This window comes from Cheilinus undulatus, linkage group 9 (assembly GCF_018320785.1).
Source record: "Cheilinus undulatus linkage group 9, ASM1832078v1, whole genome shotgun sequence".
In the NCBI taxonomy this organism is placed as follows: Eukaryota; Metazoa; Chordata; class Actinopteri; order Labriformes; family Labridae; genus Cheilinus; species Cheilinus undulatus.
This window is the reverse complement of record NC_054873.1, coordinates 27,420,677-27,445,833: the sequence shown is the minus strand read 5'-3', so window position 1 is coordinate 27,445,833 and position 25,157 is coordinate 27,420,677. Positions and strand designations below refer to the sequence as shown.

At 40.0% G+C, this 25,157-nt stretch overlaps 3 protein-coding genes across 5 annotated transcripts; 2 read left to right on the top strand and 1 right to left on the bottom strand.

Moving 5' to 3' along the window:
• Window positions 1-373: 373 nt before the first annotated feature.
• Window positions 374-19,469, bottom strand: fbxl13 (F-box and leucine-rich repeat protein 13). Of its 3 annotated transcripts, none has more exons than XM_041795029.1 (17): window positions 19,371-19,469; window positions 18,712-18,898; window positions 16,252-16,356; window positions 15,110-15,205; window positions 14,892-15,027; window positions 10,142-10,194; window positions 9,792-9,892; window positions 6,683-6,812; window positions 6,122-6,220; window positions 5,801-5,921; window positions 5,557-5,719; window positions 3,980-4,099; window positions 3,286-3,409; window positions 3,110-3,190; window positions 2,731-2,865; window positions 2,469-2,632; window positions 374-2,382 (listed from the first exon to the last, which is right to left on the bottom strand). In XM_041795029.1, the coding sequence occupies exons 3-17, from the start codon at window positions 16,342-16,344 to the stop codon at window positions 2,307-2,309; spliced, it is 1,692 nt and encodes a 563-aa protein (XP_041650963.1). In that variant the 5' UTR covers window positions 16,345-16,356; window positions 18,712-18,898; window positions 19,371-19,469; the 3' UTR covers window positions 374-2,306. The 3 variants fall into 3 exon arrangements, with proteins under 3 accessions (XP_041650963.1, XP_041650964.1, XP_041650965.1); XM_041795030.1 differs by having other exon boundaries at window positions 19,304-19,384; XM_041795031.1 differs by lacking the exon at window positions 19,371-19,469 and adding an exon at window positions 19,267-19,346.
• LOC121514745 (leucine-rich repeat-containing protein 17-like) lies at window positions 6,513-14,576 on the top strand. The gene is made up of 7 exons (XM_041795032.1): window positions 6,513-6,742; window positions 10,421-10,687; window positions 10,769-11,245; window positions 11,331-11,545; window positions 13,521-13,676; window positions 13,984-14,125; window positions 14,204-14,576. Exons 2-7 carry the CDS (start codon window positions 10,563-10,565, stop codon window positions 14,484-14,486), a joined length of 1,398 nt encoding a protein of 465 aa, XP_041650966.1. The 5' UTR covers window positions 6,513-6,742; window positions 10,421-10,562; the 3' UTR covers window positions 14,487-14,576.
• On the top strand, window positions 19,441-24,807 carry LOC121514743. Its single transcript, XM_041795028.1, has 4 exons — window positions 19,441-19,577; window positions 22,192-22,250; window positions 22,330-24,504; window positions 24,722-24,807. Exons 1-3 carry the CDS (start codon window positions 19,561-19,563, stop codon window positions 24,447-24,449), a joined length of 2,196 nt encoding a protein of 731 aa, XP_041650962.1. The 5' UTR covers window positions 19,441-19,560; the 3' UTR covers window positions 24,450-24,504; window positions 24,722-24,807.
• The last annotated feature ends 350 nt before the right edge of the window (window positions 24,808-25,157 follow it).

The following is a 25,157-nucleotide window of genomic DNA, read 5'->3' as shown; positions in this document are numbered from 1 at the left end:
TTTCAAATAAGCCTTAAATCAGTGGCCCAAATAAAAAACAAACTGCACAGATTCAAACTTTTCTCCAATAACAAGCTTCATTTCAGTCCCAATACACCCATGCCTCTATCATTTAATCCTACCCCTGGATTTTTTCTTGTTCACGTTTATGGGTCCTTGATTCTCGGTGGAATGGAAGATTAGGTTGAAATGCAAGGGCGACATGACCCTTAAAGTGGAGTTTTTTTTTTTTTTCAAAATTCTAAAAACATCTTTCATCTTGTTTCATTTCAAACAAAATTGTTAAAGTTTTGTTTGTAGTAGAAATGTCAGATAACAGTATTGTGTCTGTTTATGTAAATGCTGTCAACAACTATTGATAATGTCAGTGTTGTAGAACTGAAGAACAGTCTTGGTCTTGAGACCGGTCTCAAGACCACATTTTGAATGTCTTGGTCTTGTTTCTGTCTCGGACTAGCCAGACTCTGGATTTCCAGCACCCGTTGAGATCAGCACTAATCTGCTATTCTTTGGCTTAATGTGATATTAAGGAGATGCACTTGCTAAAACAACAAATAGCTACACCTGCCAAATCTCGGACATCAGTCCATCTTATTTCTAGTCAGAAATACCTCTGAACACTAACTTTGTTCCTCATTCGCCTGACAGATCTAGAAAACAAAATCTCATTTTCAGATATTTAAAATAATTTCCCACTTGTCAGTGGCTTTTAAATACATACAAGGATTTATTTTTACAAGAAGTTATTTGAACAAACTTGTTAAGATATGAGTTTTTGCATGTTATGCCTTGAAAGTTGCAGACCCCTTGTTTTTATCTGTCAAATTTATTTAAAAGAAAACTAAAATTAAAGAGAGAATGCTATTTAACTGTTCACCATTGTCGTGGGTTTTTAAAATTAATTTTCATGGTCTTGGTCTTGTCTCGGTCTCAGCTTGACTCGGTCTTGACGTGGTCTCAACCACCAAAAGTCTTGTCTTGGTCTTGGTGCACTCTGGTCTGGGGCAAGTCTTGGTCTCGGATAGTGTGGTCTTGAGTACAACACAAGATAATGTATCAGGAGCATGAAGGGTTGCCACAATTTCATAAGGGGGGTATTGCACCAAGGCTGCCCACAAGGGGGGATAAAGGAGAGAGCTTTCTGTGGCCCAACCAAATGGGGGGGCTCATGGAGGTCAGCAAAATCATGGTGCATTTTAGATTAAGCTGTGATAACCATGTATTTTTTTACTTGAGTAATATATATTTTATGTCATGGTATATAGCCTTTATAAATGGGTTAAAAGTGGCAAAATTGGTGGAAAATGAGGTGAAATGGGATTTTAAAAGTAGCAGAAAGGGGTTCAAAGTGGTAAATATGTGTTTCAAGAGGCAAAAATGAATGCAACCCACAGTGAAATGTGGTTAAAATTATCAAAAATTGGAGTGGTAGGGCAAAAGAGTCTCCAATTATCCTCTTAGTGTAGCAATGTAGGTCCAATGTAACCTAAACCTACAAGATAAAGCCTTTATAAAGGAGGATTATTATCTGAAAATTTACATTTGACTGGTTGTGCCTTTTTTCACCGAAATAAATGCAACCTCTGACTTAAAGACTGTAAATATTGACAGTCAAACACTTCAAAGGAGAGAAACAAATGTGAAGTTCACAAGATCTGTCATGTTTATCTTAAAATATATATAAAATATTCCTAAATAATTCATTTTCCGTCGGTGCTAAATCTAAAATTAAAACTGTTGACATTGTGTGAACCACGGGGTTCAAATTTAAAGTGTTTGGTATTTTCATTTACATTGCAGTGTAAAGTAGCTTGAATATCAGACAAATAATGCTAAAGTCAGTACTAGAGGTGTCCAGTCAGCTTTAGGATCCAGACAGCAGGTGGTGCTATTGCTTACCATGTACTATAATTATTTTACAACTTCCAGTGATTTCAGAGTACTGGTCATAGTTTGACCACAGATTGTGTACCTAGTTTAAGACTGATTTTAGATTTGTCTGTGATTTCGACATAAAGACAGAGTTCCTGTCAGAGAGTCATCTCAGGAATTATCTCAAGCTCCAAACACTTAGCTTTGTTTAAAAGGCACCAGTTTAGTTTCACTGCCATGACATTCAACTAATGACCTCATTAAATATGAGAAGAAATTCACACTATGCTTACAAATAATATACTAAAAATTTAGCTGTTAAGATTGTGACTTATCTCCCTCTTTTCTTGCTAATTCACTTATATCTGCCTTCTCCTATCATTGTTTCACCTTTCTGAGTTGCCATGCCATGAACCATTTTTGGCCATGTGCTACTAAAACAAGTACAGGGGATCCTCGCTGCTGTGCTCCCAGTGATCCAAACGTGGCTGAAGCTTTAAGGCAGCTGCCCTGAGGGAACAAACAACCTCTGATCATACACAGTATCAAGAAAAAACGTCTAACTTTATATAAATTCTCAAAGTTTTTCTTCTTACCTAGAGATGCTGCTGCAGCAGAGCATGGAGACAGAGCAGAGAGGAGGACAAATCCTCTCCAAGTGTCTGAGAGAGCGATCTGTGAGGAGTGCACAGCCGCTTACATCCAGCTCTCGCAGGTACTGAGATCCACTTGTCAGATACTGAATTGCCATGTCTGTCATCTAAAAGAGGCATAAGAAATGTGGCAACAAAGAGGAAAATCAATTAACTTGGTCATGGAGCACTTGAAGACTCAAGGAGGCCGTGCATGTTTGTTTACCTTTGGACAGCCTGACATCTTCAGCGTATGTAGACTTCTGCAGCAGAATGAAATGGATCTAACGGCTGCGTCTGACAGAGATACGCAGCGAGACACGTCAACATGCTCCAGATCACTCAGGTTCTTACACAGCTTCTGAACATGTGGGGAATAGAGGAGAAGAGATGGAAGAATGAATGAGGACTAATGAGGGGAAAACATGCAGCAAACAACTGCAAATGTGATCTTTTTGGGATTTGAAAACAGATCGGGCAAAGGTTTGTGTACTGAAAGCTGTTGATTAGCAACTCCAGTCTAACATAGTAAACTCCACTTTGGTGTAAACCTCTCAATAAAAATGCCACATCTGGCCATGTTTTGAAATCCTCTCTCTTTGTACCTCAATGCCAACGTCTGTGATGCAGACACACTCGGCAAGAACCAGCCTCTTCAAGCAGACATATTGGAGAGCAGCCAGACCCTAAAAACACAGATACCTGGTTACGGACCTCCAAAGGAGGGCTGATCTTATGATTAATCAGAAAAAAAAAAAAAAAAAAAAAATCTACCCAGTACCTGGTCCTGGATGTTGCAACCACTGACATTTAGAGAGCTGATAGAGCTGCCGCTCAGCAGCTCCAGGCTCCTGTCGGTCAGTCTCTCACAGTGACTCAGGTTGAGATGGTACAGGTTGAACAACCTGACAAAGTGGACAGGTAGGATGAGAACTGCTGCCCATGGCACTATTCAGCAGCAGTGATAAATGCCAAATTATCACTGGGTAACCTTGTATATAAATTGCCTAAATTCAAAAGAATGTAGTTTGCAGGTACTAACTAGTAAATTAAATTGTTGATCATCTCAGGGGTAAGGCAGCATCTCTTGCTGAATTCCTTTTCTACCTTTCATAATCAGTATTTTTAATTTTGGTGTTTTCTAATATGATACTGAGATTATTAGGGTGATTTTGAACCTGCTTTTGTATATTCCTCATATGATTTGTGTTAATTTATCTGAATAGAAATATAAAAGTCCAGACATAAACTTTAAAAAAACACTTCAAATCACTGAGCCTTTGACGTCCATTATGGAGAAGTTTTTTTTAACAGTGTGCACATATTTTTCTCTTGTTTAAACAAGTAAATAACTTTGGCACACAATGTAATTATCTCCTTCCCACAAAATGATATTTGTTTGCACAAGTCAATAACTGGTTACAACTAAATAGTAGCACATTTACTTCAGATGAGTGTGTATTTGAAGTGTAAACCTTTGTGCAATCCTTCTGACAGATACATCAGTGATGTTGCTGCAGTGGCTGACATTCAGCTCTCTCAGTTTGTTGGATGAGGTGCCGTCAGCTAAGCTCTTGATTCCATAATCACTCACACTGAAACACAAACAGTTAACACATAAAACACAAATAATCAGGAAAATAAGATTAAAGTGTGTCTTCTAAAGTAAATTCAGTTTTTAATGTTTTCTAAGTGAATACATGCTGATACACTTTATATACTGTAAATACTTCATCATCTTCCCTGAAAATACTAGACTCAGTCAGTCAATGTACCAAACCAGGTTGAGATTTATCTCTACTGTGGTCTAACTTCCTCACACAAAAGAATAATAGAACCATCTTTCTTTATAGGTCCATTTTATAACCTGACCTCTTATATTCACCATTGATTCCTCACACTTTCAATAGCAGTAACCTTCCATCTCATGGACACATTATGGACAGGGTGAATACTGTATTCACCCCCTTGCACAGTATGTTTACCTTTTTATTGATTTCATAAATCAATCATGGTCAATATAATTTGGTTTTTTTGACAAAAAAAAAATCCTTGTCCTTGAGGATTTTCCTATATTCTGCCCCATTCATTTTACCCTCTACCTTTACAAGCCTTCCACGACCAGCTGCCTAGAAGCATCCCCACAGCATGATGCTGCCACCCCCATGCTTCACAGTAGGGATGGTGTGTTTGTGGTCATGTACAGTATTTGGTGTCCGTCAAACGTAGTGTCTTGTCTGGTGGCCAAAAAGCACAGTTCTGGTCTCATCAGACCAAAGAACTTTCTTCCACTTGACCATGGAGTCTCTCACATGCCTTTCAGGGGCTTTCTCTTTGCCACTCTCATAAAGCTTTGACTGAGGAATCCAGGCAACAGCTGTTGTATGCAGAGTCTCTTCCATCTCAGCTGCCGAAGCTTGTAACACCTTCAGAGTAGTCATAGGCCTCTCTCACTAGTCTCCTTCTTGCACAGTCACTCAGTTTGTGAGGACAGCCTAAATGAGGCAGATTTACACATGTACCAAATTCCATCCATTTCTTTATGATGAGCACTGAAGATGTTCAAGGCTTTGGATATTTATATTATATTGTTTCCATCCCCTGACATATACTTTTTAATAACCTTTTCTCTGAGTTGCTTGCAGGGTTCTTTCGTCTTCACAGTGTAATAGTAGCCATGAATACTGATTTACCAGTGACTGGACCTTCCAGACACAGGTGTTTTTATTCTATAATCACTTGAGACACATTCACTGCACTCAAATGATCCCTGTTTCACTAATTGTGAGACTACTAGCTCCAACTGGCTGGACCTCTGTTGAATTATGTTGAATCATCCCAGGCATTTCCTGGTCCCACTAATGTATTCTTACTGTTCAGCAGTTGTATGCCTCCAAAAGGAACATAACTTCTGAGCCATGGTTCTAGTTGCTGTCTTGATCTGGTGTCTTCTAAGGAGATTTTATGGCTCAATGAGAAAATTCCTGGTAAATTAAGGTTGAGTAAGATAAAATATGTGATGAAAAGGCAGAATTCTTTTACAAAGACACACCTGTTACACAGTGAGATGTCCAAGTATTGCAGGTTCTTGAGGTTGGCCACAGATGTGAGGCTAGCATCTGTGATTCTGGGACATTCTGCTGCATGGAGTCTGCGGAGGCCTGGGGAGCTGCTGCACAGAGCCTTCAGGCTGATGTCAGTGATTTGGTTGTTACCTTAATTGCACACAACTTGATTAATATACTTCTCTTTTGGTGTATGAATAAATGTATTTTGCAGGAACTACATGGTGTCACCCTCTATAGTGAAAGTTTTCAGTTTGGCCACCTCAGCGATGGCTCTGAAGACCATGTCGGAAAGATGAGGAGCATCCAGCAGAGACATGGCAGACAGACAGCGACATCTGGCAATTAAAGCCTGTTGAACAAGATTCAGAGTGAAAAGTTGTCTGTGCAGTAAGGAAATTAGAGTGGTTGGACCAGAAAATTATGCAATAAGGGACAAATTCTTGTGTAATTAATCTCATATTTTCTAGCCAACGTGGTTGTTTGACATTCCAGAGCTGTGATGTTGATGCAAAATGAAACCTGTGGTGTGGTAAAAATGATGAAACTTACCAAAACACAGCTATCTGACAGTGTGATCGTGTCATCCATCACAATCTCTCTGAGTGAAGGGCATCCGGCTGAAATGTATCTGAACCCATTTACAGTCATCTATGAGGAGACAGGGGAAAATATGTGTGTACGCTGGAATCTGAATCATTTTTCCTGGATGCAGCCCTCCTTGGCGCCTTGCATTTTGAGGGCCCCGTTAAGTAAAAACATACATCTGGAACCAACCCTTGAGCACATTCCCGGAGGATAAAGCATTTTATGTCGGGGTGCATGTGTGTCATGTTATGGAGGGCGCACATGGTGAGTGGGAGGGGGCTGATCGTATAAACCCAACCCTCGACTTGGCCACAGCTGCATCTTACTCCCCCTTTCTTTCAGATCCATGCTCATTTGCTCTGACTAAGGGCAAACCGTTAAAGGAGAAGAGGAGACACGTGTCAACAGAGAGGGAAGACTTGATCTATACAAGGTGGACTGAAAACTACATTTTAAGGGCAGAACATTGATTCCTCTTCATTTGCGCCTGAGAAGAGACTTTAAATCTGGAGCGTACCAACTGACCTGAGTGCAGCCGGACAGGTTGAGGTGGATGAGATTGCGGCAGCCTTTTCCCGTGCTCAGGTACATAAATCCATTATCTGTAAATCTGTGGCAGTAGGCCAGACTCAGGTACTGAAGGTTGACACAATACCTGTTTCAAACCAGTAGTTAGATTTTTAAAAAATATGAAACAGCGAGAAATGTAAGTGTTTAAGGCTACTGTGGGGAGGTTTTAGCTGGATATGGAACTGACTGAAATTAATACTGATGACTCTTTATGACTTAGAAAGGCAAATTAAATCATTAGAGAAAAGACAGACCATTGATGTTGTGCTTCCTTTAACCTCTGCCACCAGGTAGGTGTCAAATGAAGCAAGTGTTAGCACAATGCAATAACAGCCTTCTGTATTTGCATTTTCCACAGTAAAATTCCTGCTGTATGTGGCATTAGATTGTTCAGAGAAGAAGAATACCACTGCTTATACATGTACGAGAAAAAATCAGCACAGCCACAGCTTAGCAAGAGAGGGCGCCAAAATAACCAAAGTTCCTCACAGGAGCTTTAAGTTTAGTTGATAAAACTTCTACAGGACATACTCTATTACAGTGGTTCCAAACCTTGGGTCCGGGCACCTCTTGGGGGTGTGCATATTCTTCTTTATAATCATGATTAGAAATAGAATCTATTGGGGCCAACCTAAAAGATTTAAAACATGAAGAGAATCTGGACTTCCGGTCTGGCTGGCTACATGATGGCAGCGTAGAGCGATAGGCTCCCGACATTAAAAGTGGTAAGCCGCCTGCCATTGCTTGAATTGTCTTGAAAACGAGTTAAATCTAATATTAATTCATTGGGCGATAGTAAAATGCCTAAAATATGGAAACAGGGGGAGCAGGTGGCCTAGTGGTTAAAAGTGCTCCCCGTGTACACGGGCGGCCCGGGTTCGAATCTGGCCTGGGGCCCTTTACCGCATGTCCCTCCCCCACTCTTGACCCTGTTTCTGACTCTATCCACTGTCCTCCTCTATCTAATAATAAAGGTACAAAAATGCCCAAAAATAAATCTTAAAAAAAATATATATATATGGAAGCAGTGTCATTCAAATTAAGAAGCATGGTGGAGATGATGTTGGCGAAATGCCACAGGCTAGCAATGCTAACAGCATGAGGGACAACGTGCCACAGGAGCCTCAGGAAGATGTAAATTTAAGCCTAATTACCTCCGCCAAGGAGGTTATGTGATCGGGTGGGTTTGTTGGTTTGCTTGTTAGTTTGTTAGCAACATAACTCAAAAAGTTGTGGACAGATTTTGATGAAATTTTTAGGAAATGTCAGAAATGACATAAGGAAGAACTAATTAGATTTTGGGAGTGATCTGGATCACCGTCTGGATCCAGGAATTTTTTAAAGGATTCTGTACTACTGGGAGATAGGGCTAACAGGGGAGGTCTGCACTGTTACCACTTTACACCAGGAGATGGTGGACATGAGTAACTTCTATCCCAGCAGCAGAATTTTTGTGGGTGTGTTTCTATTCAAAGTTTTGGAATTTATAGAGTTTGAAAGAGGCACGCCTGGTGGAGGAGACGAGTCAGAGCATAACAGAGAGAAACACAGCAAATTGTAGCGAGAGTACTCACAATGCTGGGAGTAATAGAAGAATATTCACCCTCTGCCATGACTTCAAGTCATCCTCCGGTGGGACCATGGGTGCATCTGTTGGCACCCGTAGCGAAGCCAGTGCTTTGCCTCACTGTGTCTCCACCCCACCAGGGAGGGAGTAATCGGCGAATACCGTGGTGGGGCACATTGGGAACGGATCCAGGAATTTTTTAAAGGATTCTTCACTATTGGGAGATGGGGCTAATGGTGGAGGTCTGCGCTCTCCGAGTGCTTTCCTAGTTTTAAAAGAGCTGAGAGAATTCAGGAAAGACTTGGGTCAGCGGCTAAATGGCATAAGAGAGGACGTATCCAGTCTACGGAGGACTTACGGTCAGAGTTGGTAAAGTTACAGATGCAAACAGAGAACTGATTTGGAGGGCCGTTCTCGGCGTGACATCAGAATATACGGAGTACAGGACGAAGCCGAAGGTAACTCGAGTTCAGTGGTAGCTTTTGTGGAAGATTTGCTGCTGAAAGGCCTGAAGCTCCCTGCCTCCTCGGCATTATCCCTGAGAGAGCGCACCGGATCACTCATGGTCAAATTCTCGAGCTACAGGATGAATGAGGACATGTTAAGAAGGGCTTGGCAGAAAAAAGGATTTGAATTTCAAGGTAACAGGGTCAACTTAGACCATGACTACGCCCTGGAGCTGCTGAGGAAGCGGAGGGAGTACGCTGAGGCGAAGGCTGCACTTTTTTTTTTTTGACTCTTTGAATTGAAAGTCACAAAAATATGTTCTGGTTAACATATATTTGCGACTTTTAAATTAAAATTTTTTTTTCTTTTCTTTTTTTCAGTTAACTTATTAAACCTGAAAATTTTGATTTTCCTTGAAAATTAATAGATTCTCTTCATTATTTTTTTCTAGAGTGGCCCTAATAAACCGTCTTCTTAATGAATGGTTTATACATAGATTTTAGGTCAAGAACAAGTTTATGTCAGCCTAATATGTAGGGATTCTGTTGCTGAAAACAATTCAAATCATCGTGTATTTTTTTCAAGTGGGTCCTGGGGGTGAAAGGGGGAGGGGCTCTCCTCAGATATGAGTAGGGAGGGCCTAAGGATAAAAAGTTAGGAACCACTGCCTTATAAAATAGCATTATAATGATGTAAAGAAGCAAGTTTTCAAATACTGGCATGGATAAAATCTAACATTTTGCATAAACTAAACTATCCAAACTGCAATCATCCTCCTACCAAATGTACTAAAATCAATGCTCTAGAGACGTTTTGTTTCAAGAACCATAACTGTTTATATCAATCGTTGAGTTGGCAGGGATAACGCTGCTCTAAAATATTACATAAATGTCCGCTGTGGGCTTCATGTTGCACAAACAGAATTGAGATAATTCCAGGGAGTCTAAGAGAACTGATTTATACAGAAGTTTCTTTATTTAACTGTGAAATATGAGGGAGCTGGACCACAATTTGGAGCCGTAAAATAAAAACATGTAAGAGGTTCTTCACCTGGACAGTTCTTTCAGAGTCTTATTTGTTATTAGTGTGAAGGAAAGGTTCAAGTAGAGCAGGCTGGGACAGGCCTTCACAATCCTCTCAACCATCTTATCCTGTCAAAGAGCAGAGATTTTTTTTTTTACAGATTTAAATGTTCAATTAAGGTGTTCTACTAGTCATAGGTAAATGGCTTCTTTCACCCTGTATTTTAATGTATTTTATTAACATTAGGCCTTCTCCATATCTATGGTAAATACCAGGGTGTGCTTCAGAAATGGGGACATTAGAAATTATACATTTTTCAAAAGAACTGATTTTTTACGCCATTTAGACACTATGATTTTTCTAAAATCACTACTTACTGTGACATTAACACACTCAGAAAAGTTGATCTCCTGCAGGTTTCTGCATTCACCTGAAAAACAACATGAAACAAAGTTTGTAGAAATGCTTGTACTGCCCTTTGTGGGGGTGCTCAGCAACAATTTTATATGTAAACTGCTTTATTAAAATTAATATTTGGGATTATGTAAGAGCCAGCATGAAGTGTGATAGTCCTCTGCTTTCTGTCAGATGTGTATATACATTCCCAAAAGGGTCCTGGCTCTTACATAATGTTCCTCCTCTCACTTTCTCCACAGGCGTAGCAGCAGCTGTGTCCCATCAACAATAGCACTGTTCACCTCTGAACCAGTGCTGCTGTTTTTCTAAGACTCTCATCAAAAACTGCTGCTTTGACTCCAGCTCTTCTCACTCAAAAGGACAATCCCTGCAGGGCTCAGGATGCGTTTGACCTCCTCTCTCCTCTTCGCCTCCCTGCTCCTTTTGCTGCTCCCATTCAGTGAGGCGAAGAGACCCGGGAAAGGCCGAGGCCTTCGAGGAGCGAGACACAAACTCACACAAGAAAGGTTTGCTTACACTCTTGTTTATGCTCCTTCCTCTACAGAGCTACTATCGATCTGACTTCATGCCTTTGTGTTTTAAAACAGAGTGAGAGGTGAGAGGCATCACGGAAAATCTCGCACCTCCAGATTGGTGGCTCCAGATTGCTCTGAGCTTACAGACTCTGGTGAAGTCTTTATAGACTGCCAGAACCGCCGCCTCAACTACATCCCCCCCTCACAGACCTGGACCCAACAACCAAAACACCTGCTCTTTGCCCGCAACAGGATCAAAGTCCTCCGTGATGGGGCCTTCACTGGATATGAGGGTTTAATAAGTCTAGATCTGCAGCAGAACCACATCACTTTAGTGGAGGAGGGGGCTTTCCAGGGCTTGACACAGCTTACAACCCTGCTGCTACAAAACAATCGCCTGGGAATGCTCAGTGAGGAAGCCCTCATCCCAATGCCCAACCTGGGCTACCTGCGTCTGCATGGTAATCCCTGGAGCTGTCTGTGTCCGATGGACAGCCTCATCCGCACCCTGCAGGTCCCGAGCAACCGCAATCTGGGACCACATGCCAGGTTTGTTCACGAAAAAGTAACCTGCTATTCTTATCTCACAGCTTTATAAGCCCTCATAATACAAGTTGTGTGCTTGTTTCTCCAGGTGTGCAGAGCCCCTTAGACTTAAAGGTGTAAAGTTGAAGCAGGTCAACCCTGAGTTGCTCTGTAAGGAGACAGACCCAGCTGGGGAACCACAGGGCGATGAAACAGAGCCTTTATTTCCCATAGAGCCCAGTCACATTCGCACCAAACCAGATGCCACTACAACTTGCCACACCTACATGTTCCCTGAAGTGCGGATGGACTGCAGTCACCGAGGTGAGCTCACCATTAGCTTTTCGTCCCCAGAATCAGTCTGTTTTAGAAATTACCCCAACATGTTTCTTATGCAACAAGAAGGTTAAGAAAATGCCTCAAAATTCATGTCAGAGAGCCCACATGGTTATGATTAAAATGGTGTTGTATGACTGGATGACTTAACTTCCTTTTCACAAAGAATTTCGAAGGTTAGATGCAAAGATGGCAAAGACCCACACACTGACTGAGCAGGTGTTTTTATTTAATGTGACGTTACAAGCTACCCTCGTCTCTGACTATCTGTTATTTACAGTTATTTGTTATCTCATGAACATCTTGGGAAGTGTATGCTAAACAAAGTAAGGCTAATACATCAGAAGCAGACTACGAAAAAGCAAAGGCATTTAAAATTTGCCAAGTGGGCTGAGCTCCATAATGTTTTGCTTCCATCTGCATGCCCTTTTTTTAGTACTTTAAGCTGAAATACAATAAAGAAAACTCTTACACAAGCTTCTCAAATGGTGTGGCAAGGCACACTGGTGTACCTTAAGGAAAGTCTTTTTGTACTGAAACTGTACAACTAAATATACTGTAAATGTATGGATATGTCCATAGGCAACAAAGGCCACTGATTTAAGGTATAAAGTGGATGATAAGTCTGTCTAAAACAAGGACATTGTTTGAGTAACACGTTACTGGTCTCTATAGAGGCATATTAAAGCTCATTGATGGCTGTCAGCATGTTGGAAGTACTGACTTTGCATTACTATGGTTACGCAGATTTGTACATCACTGATAACCAAGGTTATGATAGTTTTGGATTAATCATTAGTTTTTATTTTTATTTAGTTTTTACCTTTTGCTTTAGATTTCAGTTTAGTTTTTATTATTTTTTCTAGTTGGTTTCTTAGTTTAGTTTAGATTTTGAAAAAATACTTTGTTTTAGTTTAGTTTTATTAGTTTTAGTGTTAGTTTTAGTTTTTTTTTTTTTTAGCAATATGAGACACCTGTCAAGGGCCAGACCCAAAAGGGCTCTTCACTTAATTATTTTTTTTTAATTTTTATGTTTGTATACAACTCAAGACCCAAAATTTACCATTGAGTGAAGTCTTCTGCAATCAAATCAGGCCACTTTACTCTCTCTGGGCCTGGGTGTTCATGTCAGACAGTCTGCTGCTGACAAAGACTAAAACTAAGGAGATTTTGTCTCTAATTTAATTTCATTTAAGTTAGTTTTGTCAGTACAGAATTTAGTTTTAGTTAAATTTCGTTTTTCTCATAAAGCTCCATTTTTATTTAGTTTCAGTTAACTAAAATGATTTTTACCATTTACTTTTAGTTATTTAGTTAGTTTTAGTTAACTATAACAACCTTGCTCATAACACAACCAAAATAGTTGAGTTATAACCCCCCCATGCTACAATGATGTAAAATCACCAAGCAGTTCACCTCAGCACAGTCTGCTGTTAGCTGATGCCAGTGCCCACCATTGAATGTTAACAGCCACCTACGTGCTATGATTTTGTTCATTGTGAGGTAAATTTTCCAATTCTATCCGCTACGGTGGCCTACGGGTCAATAAAAGCATCATAACAAAGAAATTTGTGCCAGAAAACAGTAAATTTAATCCCCAACTTCTGTCTCTGCTCTGGCACAGAATCAGGCAGCTGATCAAAAGCATTTTTAAATTTGAGAGGATCATATTTCTCCTGAATGGGCGTGGCTTCAGCTCATTCCACAGACACACCCATACCATCCTAGTGCAGACTTTACTGCCTCAAGCTCAATTTTTATAAACTTAGAGATGTTTTTCACAACTGAAATTTGGCCTGGTGGTTCATAACACAGTGGCCTGTCATACAACAAACCTAAAATAAATATTTTTTTATCACTTTATGGGGACTTTAAATGAAAAACAATGCTGAGCATGTAGATCACATAATTTTAGCAATAGGTAAAAGTAAATCTGAATAAACCACCTGTCATTTGTCTTTAGGTCTGACTGAGGTGCCAACAGGTATTCCAGACGAAGTTGTTCACATCGATCTCTCCCATAATTCCATCAGTCATCTCAAAGCAAAAAATTTCCATGGAGCAAGAAGCCTCCGAACACTAAACATCAGCCATAACAATATGGAGGACATTGAAAAAGGTAAGTGTGCTTTTCAGCTGTATGCCTACGGATAGTGATTACTGAATAAAACAGTTTGTTCTCTTGCTATTCCCCTTTTAAACTTCTCCTAGCTTCTGTTTCCCTTTTTTCACATTAATGACACTGGGAATTCTGCCATCCTTGTGTTTACAGTATTGGCTTTATTTATACTGAGGGATGCTGACGGGGTTATGTTAGGCTCAAGTGATTCAAAGACCAAATACTGTAGTCTGCACATTCCTGTCAATTTGTTTGCACCACAGGCTTTTTATAGATACAGTGAGAAAGCACTTGTTCCATCTTGCAGCTTCTCTGTTTGGCCTCCTGCACCTTCGAGAGCTGGACCTGTCTGATAACAGCCTGCATTTTATCCAGCACGGGGTTCTTGAGGACCTTTACTTCCTGTCAAAGCTTAAACTGGGAGGGAACCCCTGGGTGTGTGACTACAGGTAAGCTATTCTGCTTAAATGCATATAGTAATTTATTAAAACAGCTGTAAATTAATTTCAAAATTAACAACTTTTCAGCATCCATTACATGGTGTACTGGCTGCGTCTGCACCCAGGAGTGCGGTACTCCGGCCTGCTGTGTCGCTCCCCGCCTGAGCACACTGGGGAACCTGTGCAGCAGTATGTAAACTCCTACCACAAAGATTGTCCAAGGGAGAGGCAGTACAGTAGACCAGATCCTGAAGAAACAGACCCTGAGCTGTGGAACACACCACTGGAGGTGCAGGGAGAGCTGGAGGAGGAGCTGGAGCCGAGCCACCTTAGGGCTCCACAGAAATACCAGATCTACAGGCTCTCGTGACTCCAGAGACATTTGACATAAAGTCTGACTTTCAAAACTCTGTTATTCAGCTTTGTATTCTTTAAATGACATAAAACAGTCTGTATCAGACATAGTAGCATTGTCAGTGTTGTCTTTTTCAATAAGTTAATTAATAACTCATTTTTTGGCTCATGATTAGAAGTATACAGAAGCAGGGGTGTGATTTTGCCCCCCCCCGAACATCTGCACTACCCTCACTTTCTTCACCTTCACGTTCTGCCCACTCCCCCTCTTCACAGCCTGCAGAAAAACCTTCATTTTCCCTGCTTTCTGCTACTCCATCATCCTCATCATCTTGCTCTCTGCCCCACCCCCCACCCCACCCCACCCCTCTCAGCCCATGCTACGCCCATGTACAGAAGCAGCAGGGTGATCAATACTCACTGATACATTTCAGGCTGTTCCACTTTAGGGACGTGCAGCCACGCAGGTTAACATGGATCACAAATGGGCGATATTTCAGCAGAATCTGCTGCACTGTGCAGTCTGTTGCCCAGCATTTCTTTGCAGAGAAGTTTATCTAACAGAGAAACACATAAGGAAACAATCATACTCCTGCTTCAAGAAAAACTTTTTCTATATCCTAAACAAAAAGCACAGACCTGACTCCACAGTGTACCGGACTGGATGAGTGATTTCCATGAGCAACACACCTCAGCACAAGTAAGCCAGTCTTGGAATGAGAGATACTGAAAGATCTGCAGAGAAAGCAATTTGATGACAGATGTAAACATTCAGGATTGCAGAAACATCTGAACTCTCCCCGTTTATCTTTCCAATATTTGATAACTTGTTAAGTATTCATTTTGTGTTCATCAAAATAGTATCTACCAGAAACAACCACAAAGACACAATTGTGTGAGCCCAACCTTCGGCCCGCCATACACTAGACGATTTTAAAATCTGAAACAATTTTAAAAACATGAGAGATCACGGACATAAGGACAATTTCAATATTGCCTCAAATGGGGCTTAAAAGCCCGTAGTGTATAGCTGGCCTTCTTCTACAGATTAAAACAATGAAGCAAATTCACACTATCAACATTTATTCCTACAGTTTTCTTTTCTCACAAAAAAACGCCATCTTTTTAAAGAAAAAAAATCTTGGGGAAAGTTAGACCCTCGGACCAGACTAGTCTGTTTTCACTGGCACCTCTTTTGCTGTCATTCTGCAGGGCAGTATGGTGTCAGTGAACAAGCAGCCACTTCTCTTTTTCCAAACATAGTCATGTCAAAGCACAATTCATCATGCAAGGTGTTGAATAGAAACACAAGAACAAACAAAGCCAAATTTGAACAAACTATTCCAGCGTATGCCAGTGATGTGAAATTACACCATGCAAGGCCAACATTAGTAAGTGTAGGTATATGTTTGCTGAAGTTATAAGTCCTGGTTTATAAGTAGAAGTACTTCAATATGTACAGAAGACCAGTAAAAGTACAACTATTTGTTTGAAAAATCCCAGTACAGCAGTAGATCATGATAAGGGCTGTCTCATAGATAAATACTCCCTGTGGTACTGAGTAAGACCACAACGAGCAGCCACTCTCATCAATCAGCCAACCTCAGAGAAACATGTTTACACTTAGAGTTATGTAACCTGAATGATCTCATCAGTGCTGCTTAAAGAACAGAGAAGAAACCGGTCTATGTCTGTGAAGTAATGAGGCTCATAAAGTATACAGGATATCATTAAGAAAGTAGATGAGTGACAAATGAATGCTGCAGAGTTTAAAATGTTACCTTCAGGAGGAGGCTGCTGGGGAGAACCGACAGTCCTTCACAGCGTCTCCCAGTCTGTTGGACTCTGTTGGGGTTTTCATGAAGCATTCCCATCCTCTGCAGGATCTATACAAACATGAATTTAAAAAGATGTTGAAAATGTATATATCTACTATACTCTGTAACAATAAAATATACCATACCTAAAGGTCTTCTTTTGTCCTCTTTGAGTCCTTTTCAACATTACGGCATAGCCCTATTCGCACAGGACTAGTGTTACCTAGGGACCTCTGGTAATTTGTAATTATCATGCTGGACCTCTTTAATCCTGTGTGAATTGACCATGTCTGTAATTTGTGGAGGAAAATTTCCAGGGTGAATTACCTGCCATAATTCAGCATACATAGGTTGACAGGTAATCCTAATCATGTGTGATTTGGCATCTTTGTAAATGAGGGTTGTAATGTGGTTTTTTACGGTTCTTGTGGCTTTTTCTGACCCCCCCCCCAAAAAAAGAAAGAAATTGAGGACGTGTAGGTGATTGTCTACCAAGTTTTGACACATGTGAGTGCTGCTCTTTCAGCTGATTTTATCTTATGTTGACTTTTTTTTGCTCCATTCATATATTCACACTCAAATATCCAAATGTGTGTGCACTGCTGCTCCCTTAATATGCACAGCACTTCTGCTCTGCCTCCTACAACTTTTCTTTTACTGTGCCTGATCTTATATCAGTATGATTTAGCTGTACATTTCAAATATTAAACAACTTCCGCTTTGAAATGTGTCACTCAACATTCAGGGATCTGGCTACAGCAGCTAATCTCAGTGAGGAGGGTTGTTGGTGGAGCGTAATGATCTTGAATTAATAAGATGCACAAAAACATCAACAGCATCAGCTGCAGAAAACATGTAACAGATGAAAAGAGCGATTCTTTGGCTTAAGTTATCTTTTGTAAAATCTGGTTGACAGTATCTCTAGGATAGGCTACTTAAGAGAAACACCACCTGCAAAATGTGAAGATCACAACATTGCATTTTTGTATGGAATTTAGAAATAAAAATGAACTGTGTGTTTTCAAAGCTGCTGCCATGCAGCACCTCCATGTTTTCCTTCAGAAACGTCAGAAATTTGAGTACATTACAGACTTTGTTTATCCCATGGGACTGCACCACAACAAACACTGACCTCACAAATTATCAGAGGCCCACAGGTAATACTAATCCCATGCAAATAGTACTTTAGATGTGCTTAAGGCAGCCAGCATTTCTTGTTCTCTCAAGTTTGGCAATGAAATTAAGTTGAAGACTTTAATCTAGTTCTAAAACTTTGTAACTTTTGAATGGAACTAGTACATTTCCCCATTTTTCAGCAGGGGGTATAAGTGGTCTAAGTTATGGCATCAGTATCATGATAAAGTTGAACTGGACAGAAGCCCTAAGCCTTAATCCTGTTTTATTCACCTAATTTTCATGTGATACCAAGGAATTTCTGGTGTTTTCCTGAGATCTTAATGTATCTGATTGTTTCAAGAAAAAAAAAAAGATAACATATTTTCAAAGATGGTTTTCCCATGGTCATGGGGAAATGTAGCTCACTGTCTCAAGATAAAAAGCTGCTTTTCACATTGTAGCGGATCAAACTACCTGATTATCTCAAGGGGAAAATGAGGAGCATGAGATCCTTTTCTTGCCATCTAGAAAACAAGTAATTGTCTGAGGCCTGTACTGCAAAGGGAATTCAACATACCTGGAGTATCTTACAGACATCTAGCCTCACTAATCCTCAAAGAGGATCACACATGTTATCAATCTGATAGATCAACCCAGTGTGTCTATGAGGGCATTTGTGTAAAAAGGGGCTGTGTAAGCTTCATATAACCTATCACAATTATGAAAGAGCCTGCAGTCAGCCAATCACTACACTTACAAACTCTAAGCATACCACTAAAAATATGCAAAAGTAACTCAACATAGCTGCAGCAATGAAGGAAGAAGGAACGGGGAGAAAAAAAATATTTGTAGAACAGAAAATCCATAGTTCACCTTTAAGTTACCACAATAACTGCTGTGCTTTTGCAATTCTGGGAGTATGAGATGACAAAGTCAAGATCTCAGGGAAATAAAGAGAAATTACTCCATCACAGGATAACTGAGGAAATGAAATGAGTGGATACATTCCTGCTTTGGGCTTCCACACACTGTAGAGAATATCAGGACAAATTTAGCTCAATAAAGCTAAAGATTCTCAGGGAAAGCAACATGAAGGGGACAGAATGAGTCATGAGTGGGAGTACACAGAGGGGAAAAAATGAATTTCAGAAGAGACTTTCAGTTTGGATGCATTTCATAACCACACTGCTTGTTTTCTCTGGTTACACTACAGACACACAGCTCACACAAACATTAAATTCCCATGAGCTAAGCCAAAAAATCCTCATGATTTGTGGTTCAGTCTACATAACTTGATTAGTCACCTACCAGCCTGTGACTTCTTGTGCGTTTTTACCCAGTCCGACCATTTGGTGGGTCCAGCCCGCTGGCGTTCCCTCACACAATGCTTCTCTGTCAAGTCCATCTTCTGATCCAGCTCAGTAGTCTGCTGGTGAACCTCTTCCAGCTCATCATTAATTCAGAGGATGGAGTTTGAATGCATACTGCCAGGAAGCTGCATGAATTCAACAGAACAGGAGCCTCTTAAAAATCATTTGATATCAAGGGCGTTCTGATGATGATATAAAGGATTATACTTTCAGACAGGGCAGAGTGATTAAATGGAAATTTAGATAACGGTGCTGGTGCACAGGTGAAAGGATATCAGTGAAATACGATATCTTCATGAACTCAGTCAGCAGCATGTAAATATTCAGGACTTTCATTCACATGGGTCATATTTCTGTAAAGAGTCACATCTAAGTCACTTTCTTGGGATTAAATGGGTTTTAATTTTTTTAAGATCTATCAGCTATGTTTTAAAACCTTGTTGAAAGTGGTCAGATTAAAGTGCTAAATTCATATCCTCCTATGCAAACTTACATTAAACACAATAAGGAAAGGCTGATTTAAAGCTTACATCTTTCACATTCAGAGTTTTTGGACACTCAAGCCATCACCATGCAGCCGTTTGACTAAAAACTCACCTGTGGTAGTCTAATGAGGTGAGTACTCAAACAGTATCACCTGTGTGCAATCACCTCAATCTGATCTGAGAGCGTCCTTCATTCACTTCTCCTTTTCTCCTTGCTTTCATTATCTCTTGAGAAAAAAGGAAAGGTTATGAATGGTTGCAGGTGGTTTTAATCAACAGTGACAGGCAGACTCTTCATTGTCATGGCTCTTCCATTTGGGTAAATATACAATTGACTAAAATAAGTGGTGGATGATGGAATAAAATGCTCTAAATACATGTTTGAGTAGCTGATCTTCACTAGAGTATTATTTTAGAGACATTACTTTTCCCTCCTGTATTTTTAAGACAAATTTTGTTCTTTTGACCTCACTATGTTCTCATTTCTCTCTACTCTAGCTCTGAAGTCAGCTGATGAATTTGCTTTTCTTTTCTAAAACCTGATAGAAATGACAGTAAACTGTTTGTGTGGATCTGTGTGTGGTATGTGCAGCATTTTCCCCATTCATTCATTGCATGTAGACAAATCAAAGAGGAGAAAAGGGGAGTTCGCAGGCTGCCATTACTGTCGTGGGATCTCACAATAACATTCACATATCAAAATGATAACTGACAAAAGAAGTGAACATTTTTCTTCTATTAACATAACTTTCTGTTCAACTTTATTTCAATTAAAAAGGACATCAGGATGAACATGTTTAAACACAGTATCATTATTTTGGCCTCTCTGAGGGCATTTTAATCTCCAGGTGATTCATAACATAATCTCATAAATAACAGTTTTCAGCTAACTTGTGGGTATAATCAAGTTAAAGCTGCATGAATCCTTACAGATTTACTGCTTTAACAAAAAAAAAAAAAAAACAAAAAAAAAGGAAATAGATACATTTTGAAAATTTATTTTAAAATGCATTTACTGGCACTGCTAGCCTTTAATGATTAAATGCAGCTGTTAAACTCTTTACCTAATTGGCAGTCTTAAAAAATACATGTTAAACAGCACTCAACCACAAATATGTAGTGGTACTCTCGATTAGATATTAGAATCAGTTAAATTCTACCAAATATATAAAGTCTAAATAAAGCTACCAGCAGCTAACTTTTTTAATCCAACTATCTTTGCAGCTGTCACAGTCAGCAGGCGACATTAAAACACAGCAGTTACCGCCATAGTTACAGCAGCCAGCCGTGATGGCAGCACTCGCGTATCAGCAGAGTAAGCGCCCACCACCAGCCAAATGCAGATATATTTGAGTAGTGAAGTGAATTTGTTAAACCTACAGGCCCCTGGGACTGGTAAAGAAAATGGTACCTCTCTTCTCTTGGTAATCTTGTCCAGTACATGCTTAACTACTTATCAAAACATCCTGCTGTCTTTAAACATGGGATACATGGATTTTGCATGATAAAGTAACATACTTTCAATTGAACGTTTAAGATTGTATTAACTCACCCAATATGAAAACATAACAATAAATTGATTATCTTGCCTCTCAGCTGAGGTTTAGTTGCAGTTAAATCTGCATTTTATGACTTGACTACAGTGGAGGCTAACCAGCCTCAAAATAATGAACAAGATTGTACACACCAGTATTTTTTTTTTTTTGCTAGTGGAAACATTTCTCCTTATTTAATGGCCTATTGCTTTGATACTGAAAGCCTTGATAATTATAAAACACCTCATTACATTATGCCGCTCACTTAAATAAAGTGTCTGGAAAAAAAGTATTTTTTTTTAATCTACCAGGCACAGTAGCATGTGAGCAAAAAAGTAAATTTCCAACACACCCTATCAGCCATAGGATTTTTCATAGCAGGAGGCTGCTTCACTGTGCAAAGCATGCTGGGATACATAACACAAAAGAACTGATAAGAAAAATCCATCTGGATACTTTGCCCGTATGAACACCCTGCCCTTTTCTGAGTTAAAAACAACAACAAAACATTTAAAGTGACTGGCAGTCAATGGGATATGAAGGGTCTTTAGTGATTAAAAGCTAAAAAAATCTGACAGCTGTCCAGTTATTTGGAGCTTGAATCCAGTGGCCATTAAGTTAAACATGAAAACAATGACTTTTCTGAACGGGGATTGGCCTCAAAAATAAAGAATTTCATTGTCCAGTGTGGCATAGTGAGTCTGAACAGACATCACAAACAAGCATCACATACCTTATGTGATGCCTGTTTACAGTTTACAGCCTCAGAGCTGTTCTTTCACATTCCTAAGTCATTTGATGATGGAAAATATATTGTAAACTATCATTTTTGAATGTTTTGAAGCACAAAACACACCAAAGTGTTTAATCACATTGCTACCATTGTTTTCTCATCGACTGCCATTCAGTCTCTGGGCTTGTTTCCCCTAAATGGGGACGTGGTCTCTCTGGAGAGCAAGTTCTGTTAGACTGCTCTAATTAATTTAAATTTGAAGAGGCCTTGCACTTATCACTATTGTTGGTTGTTCCATTATTGCTCCTCTTATTTCAGAGCTGCAAATGTTTAAATGTGGCTTTTAAAAGTCATCTTAAATAAAAATAGTGAGTCACACCAGTTCACACCAATGTATTCTTGACTGAATTAATTTGTTCTGAAAATACGTTTTGAGATTTTTTGTTTTTAAAAATTGAATCCTGATATTTTTTATCAGTATGTACCACAGTACTTTAAATGTCAGTACTATTTTGAATAAGCAACCTTCACTTCTACTGGAGTAATGTTTGACCATAAATATCATTAATGTGACTCAAGAGATGAAGTTGTGTATTTAGTTAACTGGCGACTACAGCTGGCCTGAATGTGTTACTAGTTTTGTTTCTGACTTTGTTCTTTTTCAGGTTTCATTGGCCTTGCACCATGCTGTTCTGGATCTGTATTTGGTTTCCTCCTCAAAAAAGTAAGACTTTCTATTACTTTCTTATACTTGTCAATCATACTGAATAAGAAATGATCTCTTGTTTTCTCTTTCCTGGTAGGTTACAATTGTGCACATGGCTACTCTGTTGAAAATGATGACTTTAGGAGCCATGCAGGTGTGTTTGATCCCTTAACCTCAAACCAGATCTTCTCTGGCGCCTCTCTGAACCCAAACCATGACTCTGAAAGTCTTATCAATGAGATGCAGACTGGCATTGTGGCCCCTGAGAGTCAACAAGTCCATCATGAAGACAATGAGATTTCTAGCTCTGCTGTTAGCCATGGAGAAGAAATGGTACAAAGCACACTAGATTCAGGACAGGAGACTGAGGCATTTTCAACAGTCCCTGCTTCTCGCTCAGTACAGAATTTTGATCGTGAAGATTCAGGTTCTCAACACCCGTTTGACCTTTTAGTGAAGGAGCACACACAGCAGAAAGCCACGGAGGGCGTAAGTTTCTCAACGATGAGAGATCTTAAAGAGTTCATAGACAGAATGAAAAGCTCCTTCTTGAAACCTGGAAGTGACCCAAGAAGACATTTTCAAACAGCGCGGGATGTTATTGAAAACAGTTTGGTTTCTAATGCTGGAAATACTGAAGGAGGCACTCCGACATCTGACTCTGCAGGAGAAGAAAGAGAGCATGAAAATGAAGCTTGGGGTGAGTCCAGAGAAAACGTGTTTGAACAAAGTGACTACCATATTCCAAGTGAAAGCTTCTCCATCCTTGACCCTGTTGACTCTACTTCAAGTTTCATGTCACACGGTGGTCATGAAAACAGACAAGGCATGAATGATTTTTTCCAACATCAGCCAGCTGCCACACAGTTTGTTTCAAAAGACAATGAAAGGTCTTACAATGGTAAGGATACATTTTTAAATGTTCTTGATACACACAATTACGATCGTTCAACAAGTTTAGAGCAAATTCCCTCTGACTCAACTTTTGAGAAGTATTCCTCTCCAGATTTCAGCGACTATTCACGCAAATTAACACCTCAAACCCCTGAGAAAGAAATCCAACCACCAAATCACACACCTGGCAGTAAAGCAGCCAGTCACCAAACAACATCTGATGACCATCTGCCTTCACCAAAGCCCCGGGCTTTGAGTTCTTATGGCAAAAGTTTATACATCAGTGCACCAAGAGGTAAACTGCATTTTCCAGAATTCAAACCAAAACACCAGGAAAGACCAGCCCCAACATTTCCAGCCTATCAACCAACTGCTCTCCAGGAATCAAACTATATAAACTACATTACCAACGTCCACCAGCCTGCTCCTGCTGGATCTGTTTCTTCTAGCTCTGAAAACCCTTCATCAAAGATGATCAGTGGTCGTGTGGATACTCAATCAAACCACCCTTATTATATTTCTGTGAAGCCTTCTAGTTTTTATCATGATGGCTATCTTGAAGAGCAGAGAGTCAGCATTACTCATCCTTCAATCCACCCTGCACAGGTTAAAGATGAAGACCCATCTAAGCAGAATCGAATCTCTGCCATCCAAGAATCAACAGAAATGTTAAATAACACCCTGCTCCCCTTATCTAATGGCTTGGACTCCACCCAGAGCAGGGTCTTGTCTAAGGTTGGTTATGCAAGTTTCAACTCTCTGGCTAACTCTCCTCAAGCATCGGAGACGGCTTTTTCAAGATCAGTAGGTGGAGAAGTTGTATCCAGAAATAAAGGTATTAATGGAAAAAATGTTCCAACGTTTCATGGTCATGGTGCACGAAGACACCTGAGCTTCGTCCCCCCACGGCAAAGACCAGGCACTTCTCTGCATGGTGGCTTTATGAGTGCAGTCAGAGGCGGCCACAAGCAGGCCCTCATGCGGCCTAGCAGAGCTTGGAAGCTTCCAGCTTTTGCAAAGAAAGGGCATCACAGCATGGCCAGCCAGCGACTTCACCCCCAATCAGCATCCAGAGTCTCTGCTTCTACTTTAAACGGTGTCTTTTGGAGGAAAAGTGTCAACACTAAGATGCTTCCTCCTCAGACAGGCCTCATTATGTCACCAACATCTGCGCACACATATGCTGTGAAATCCAAAAGCCGCTACGTAAGGGGCAAAGTATCTCGACCAAAGACTCGTTATGATCCATATCATCGGAATCAGAGACGATACATTAATAGAAAACATGGAAATGTGAATGTAAAAAAACACCACAGGCTTTAGTTTGAAAGGATCTGAAGAAGCAGGAAGAAGAATCAGTGCTCTTTAAATGAAGAAGGTATGTGAAACAAACTTCTCATTGTGTTGTGAAATTTAATATTTAACCTACATATCTTATAAGATCCCTATATTTAGGTTTAGAACAGTATTAAATTAAAGAAATCTATCGATAGTCCTATAAATGTGGAATGATTTCTTTTATCTTTTTTCTAAGTATTGACTGAATGTTCACGCAGCTGAAACACTAAGTTGAGAAACTTCTTCATTCCTAACAGGATCTGTTGCCATCCTCAGCTGAGAGTCCCTGCAGTTTAACAACCATTGACTCTCTTGAGAAAAGGCATTAAATCTTTTTAAAATGGTCTGTCTCCTGTCTTAACTGTGCCTACGTTTTGTTAGAACTTTATCATTTCAGTGTTTCAAGTTGACAGTCATGTTTGGTTCCAAACTGTCAAGTATGTGCAACATAAACATGGAAATGAGATCCTGCTGACTTCAATCTTGTTGTAATTTTGGTATAAAAGTCCAGAAAACAGTTTGTCAGTCTTTGTAACTCAAGCTCCCATTAAGGCTCCTCCTGGGCCTTGAATAAAAAGTATTAATTTACCCTCCTGTTGTCATCATGACTGTAAATCAGCAAGCCTACTGAGAGGGGTCTGGCTGCAGACTGTACATCTCTGACGCTCCCGCTCACAGACCACAGGTGTCTTT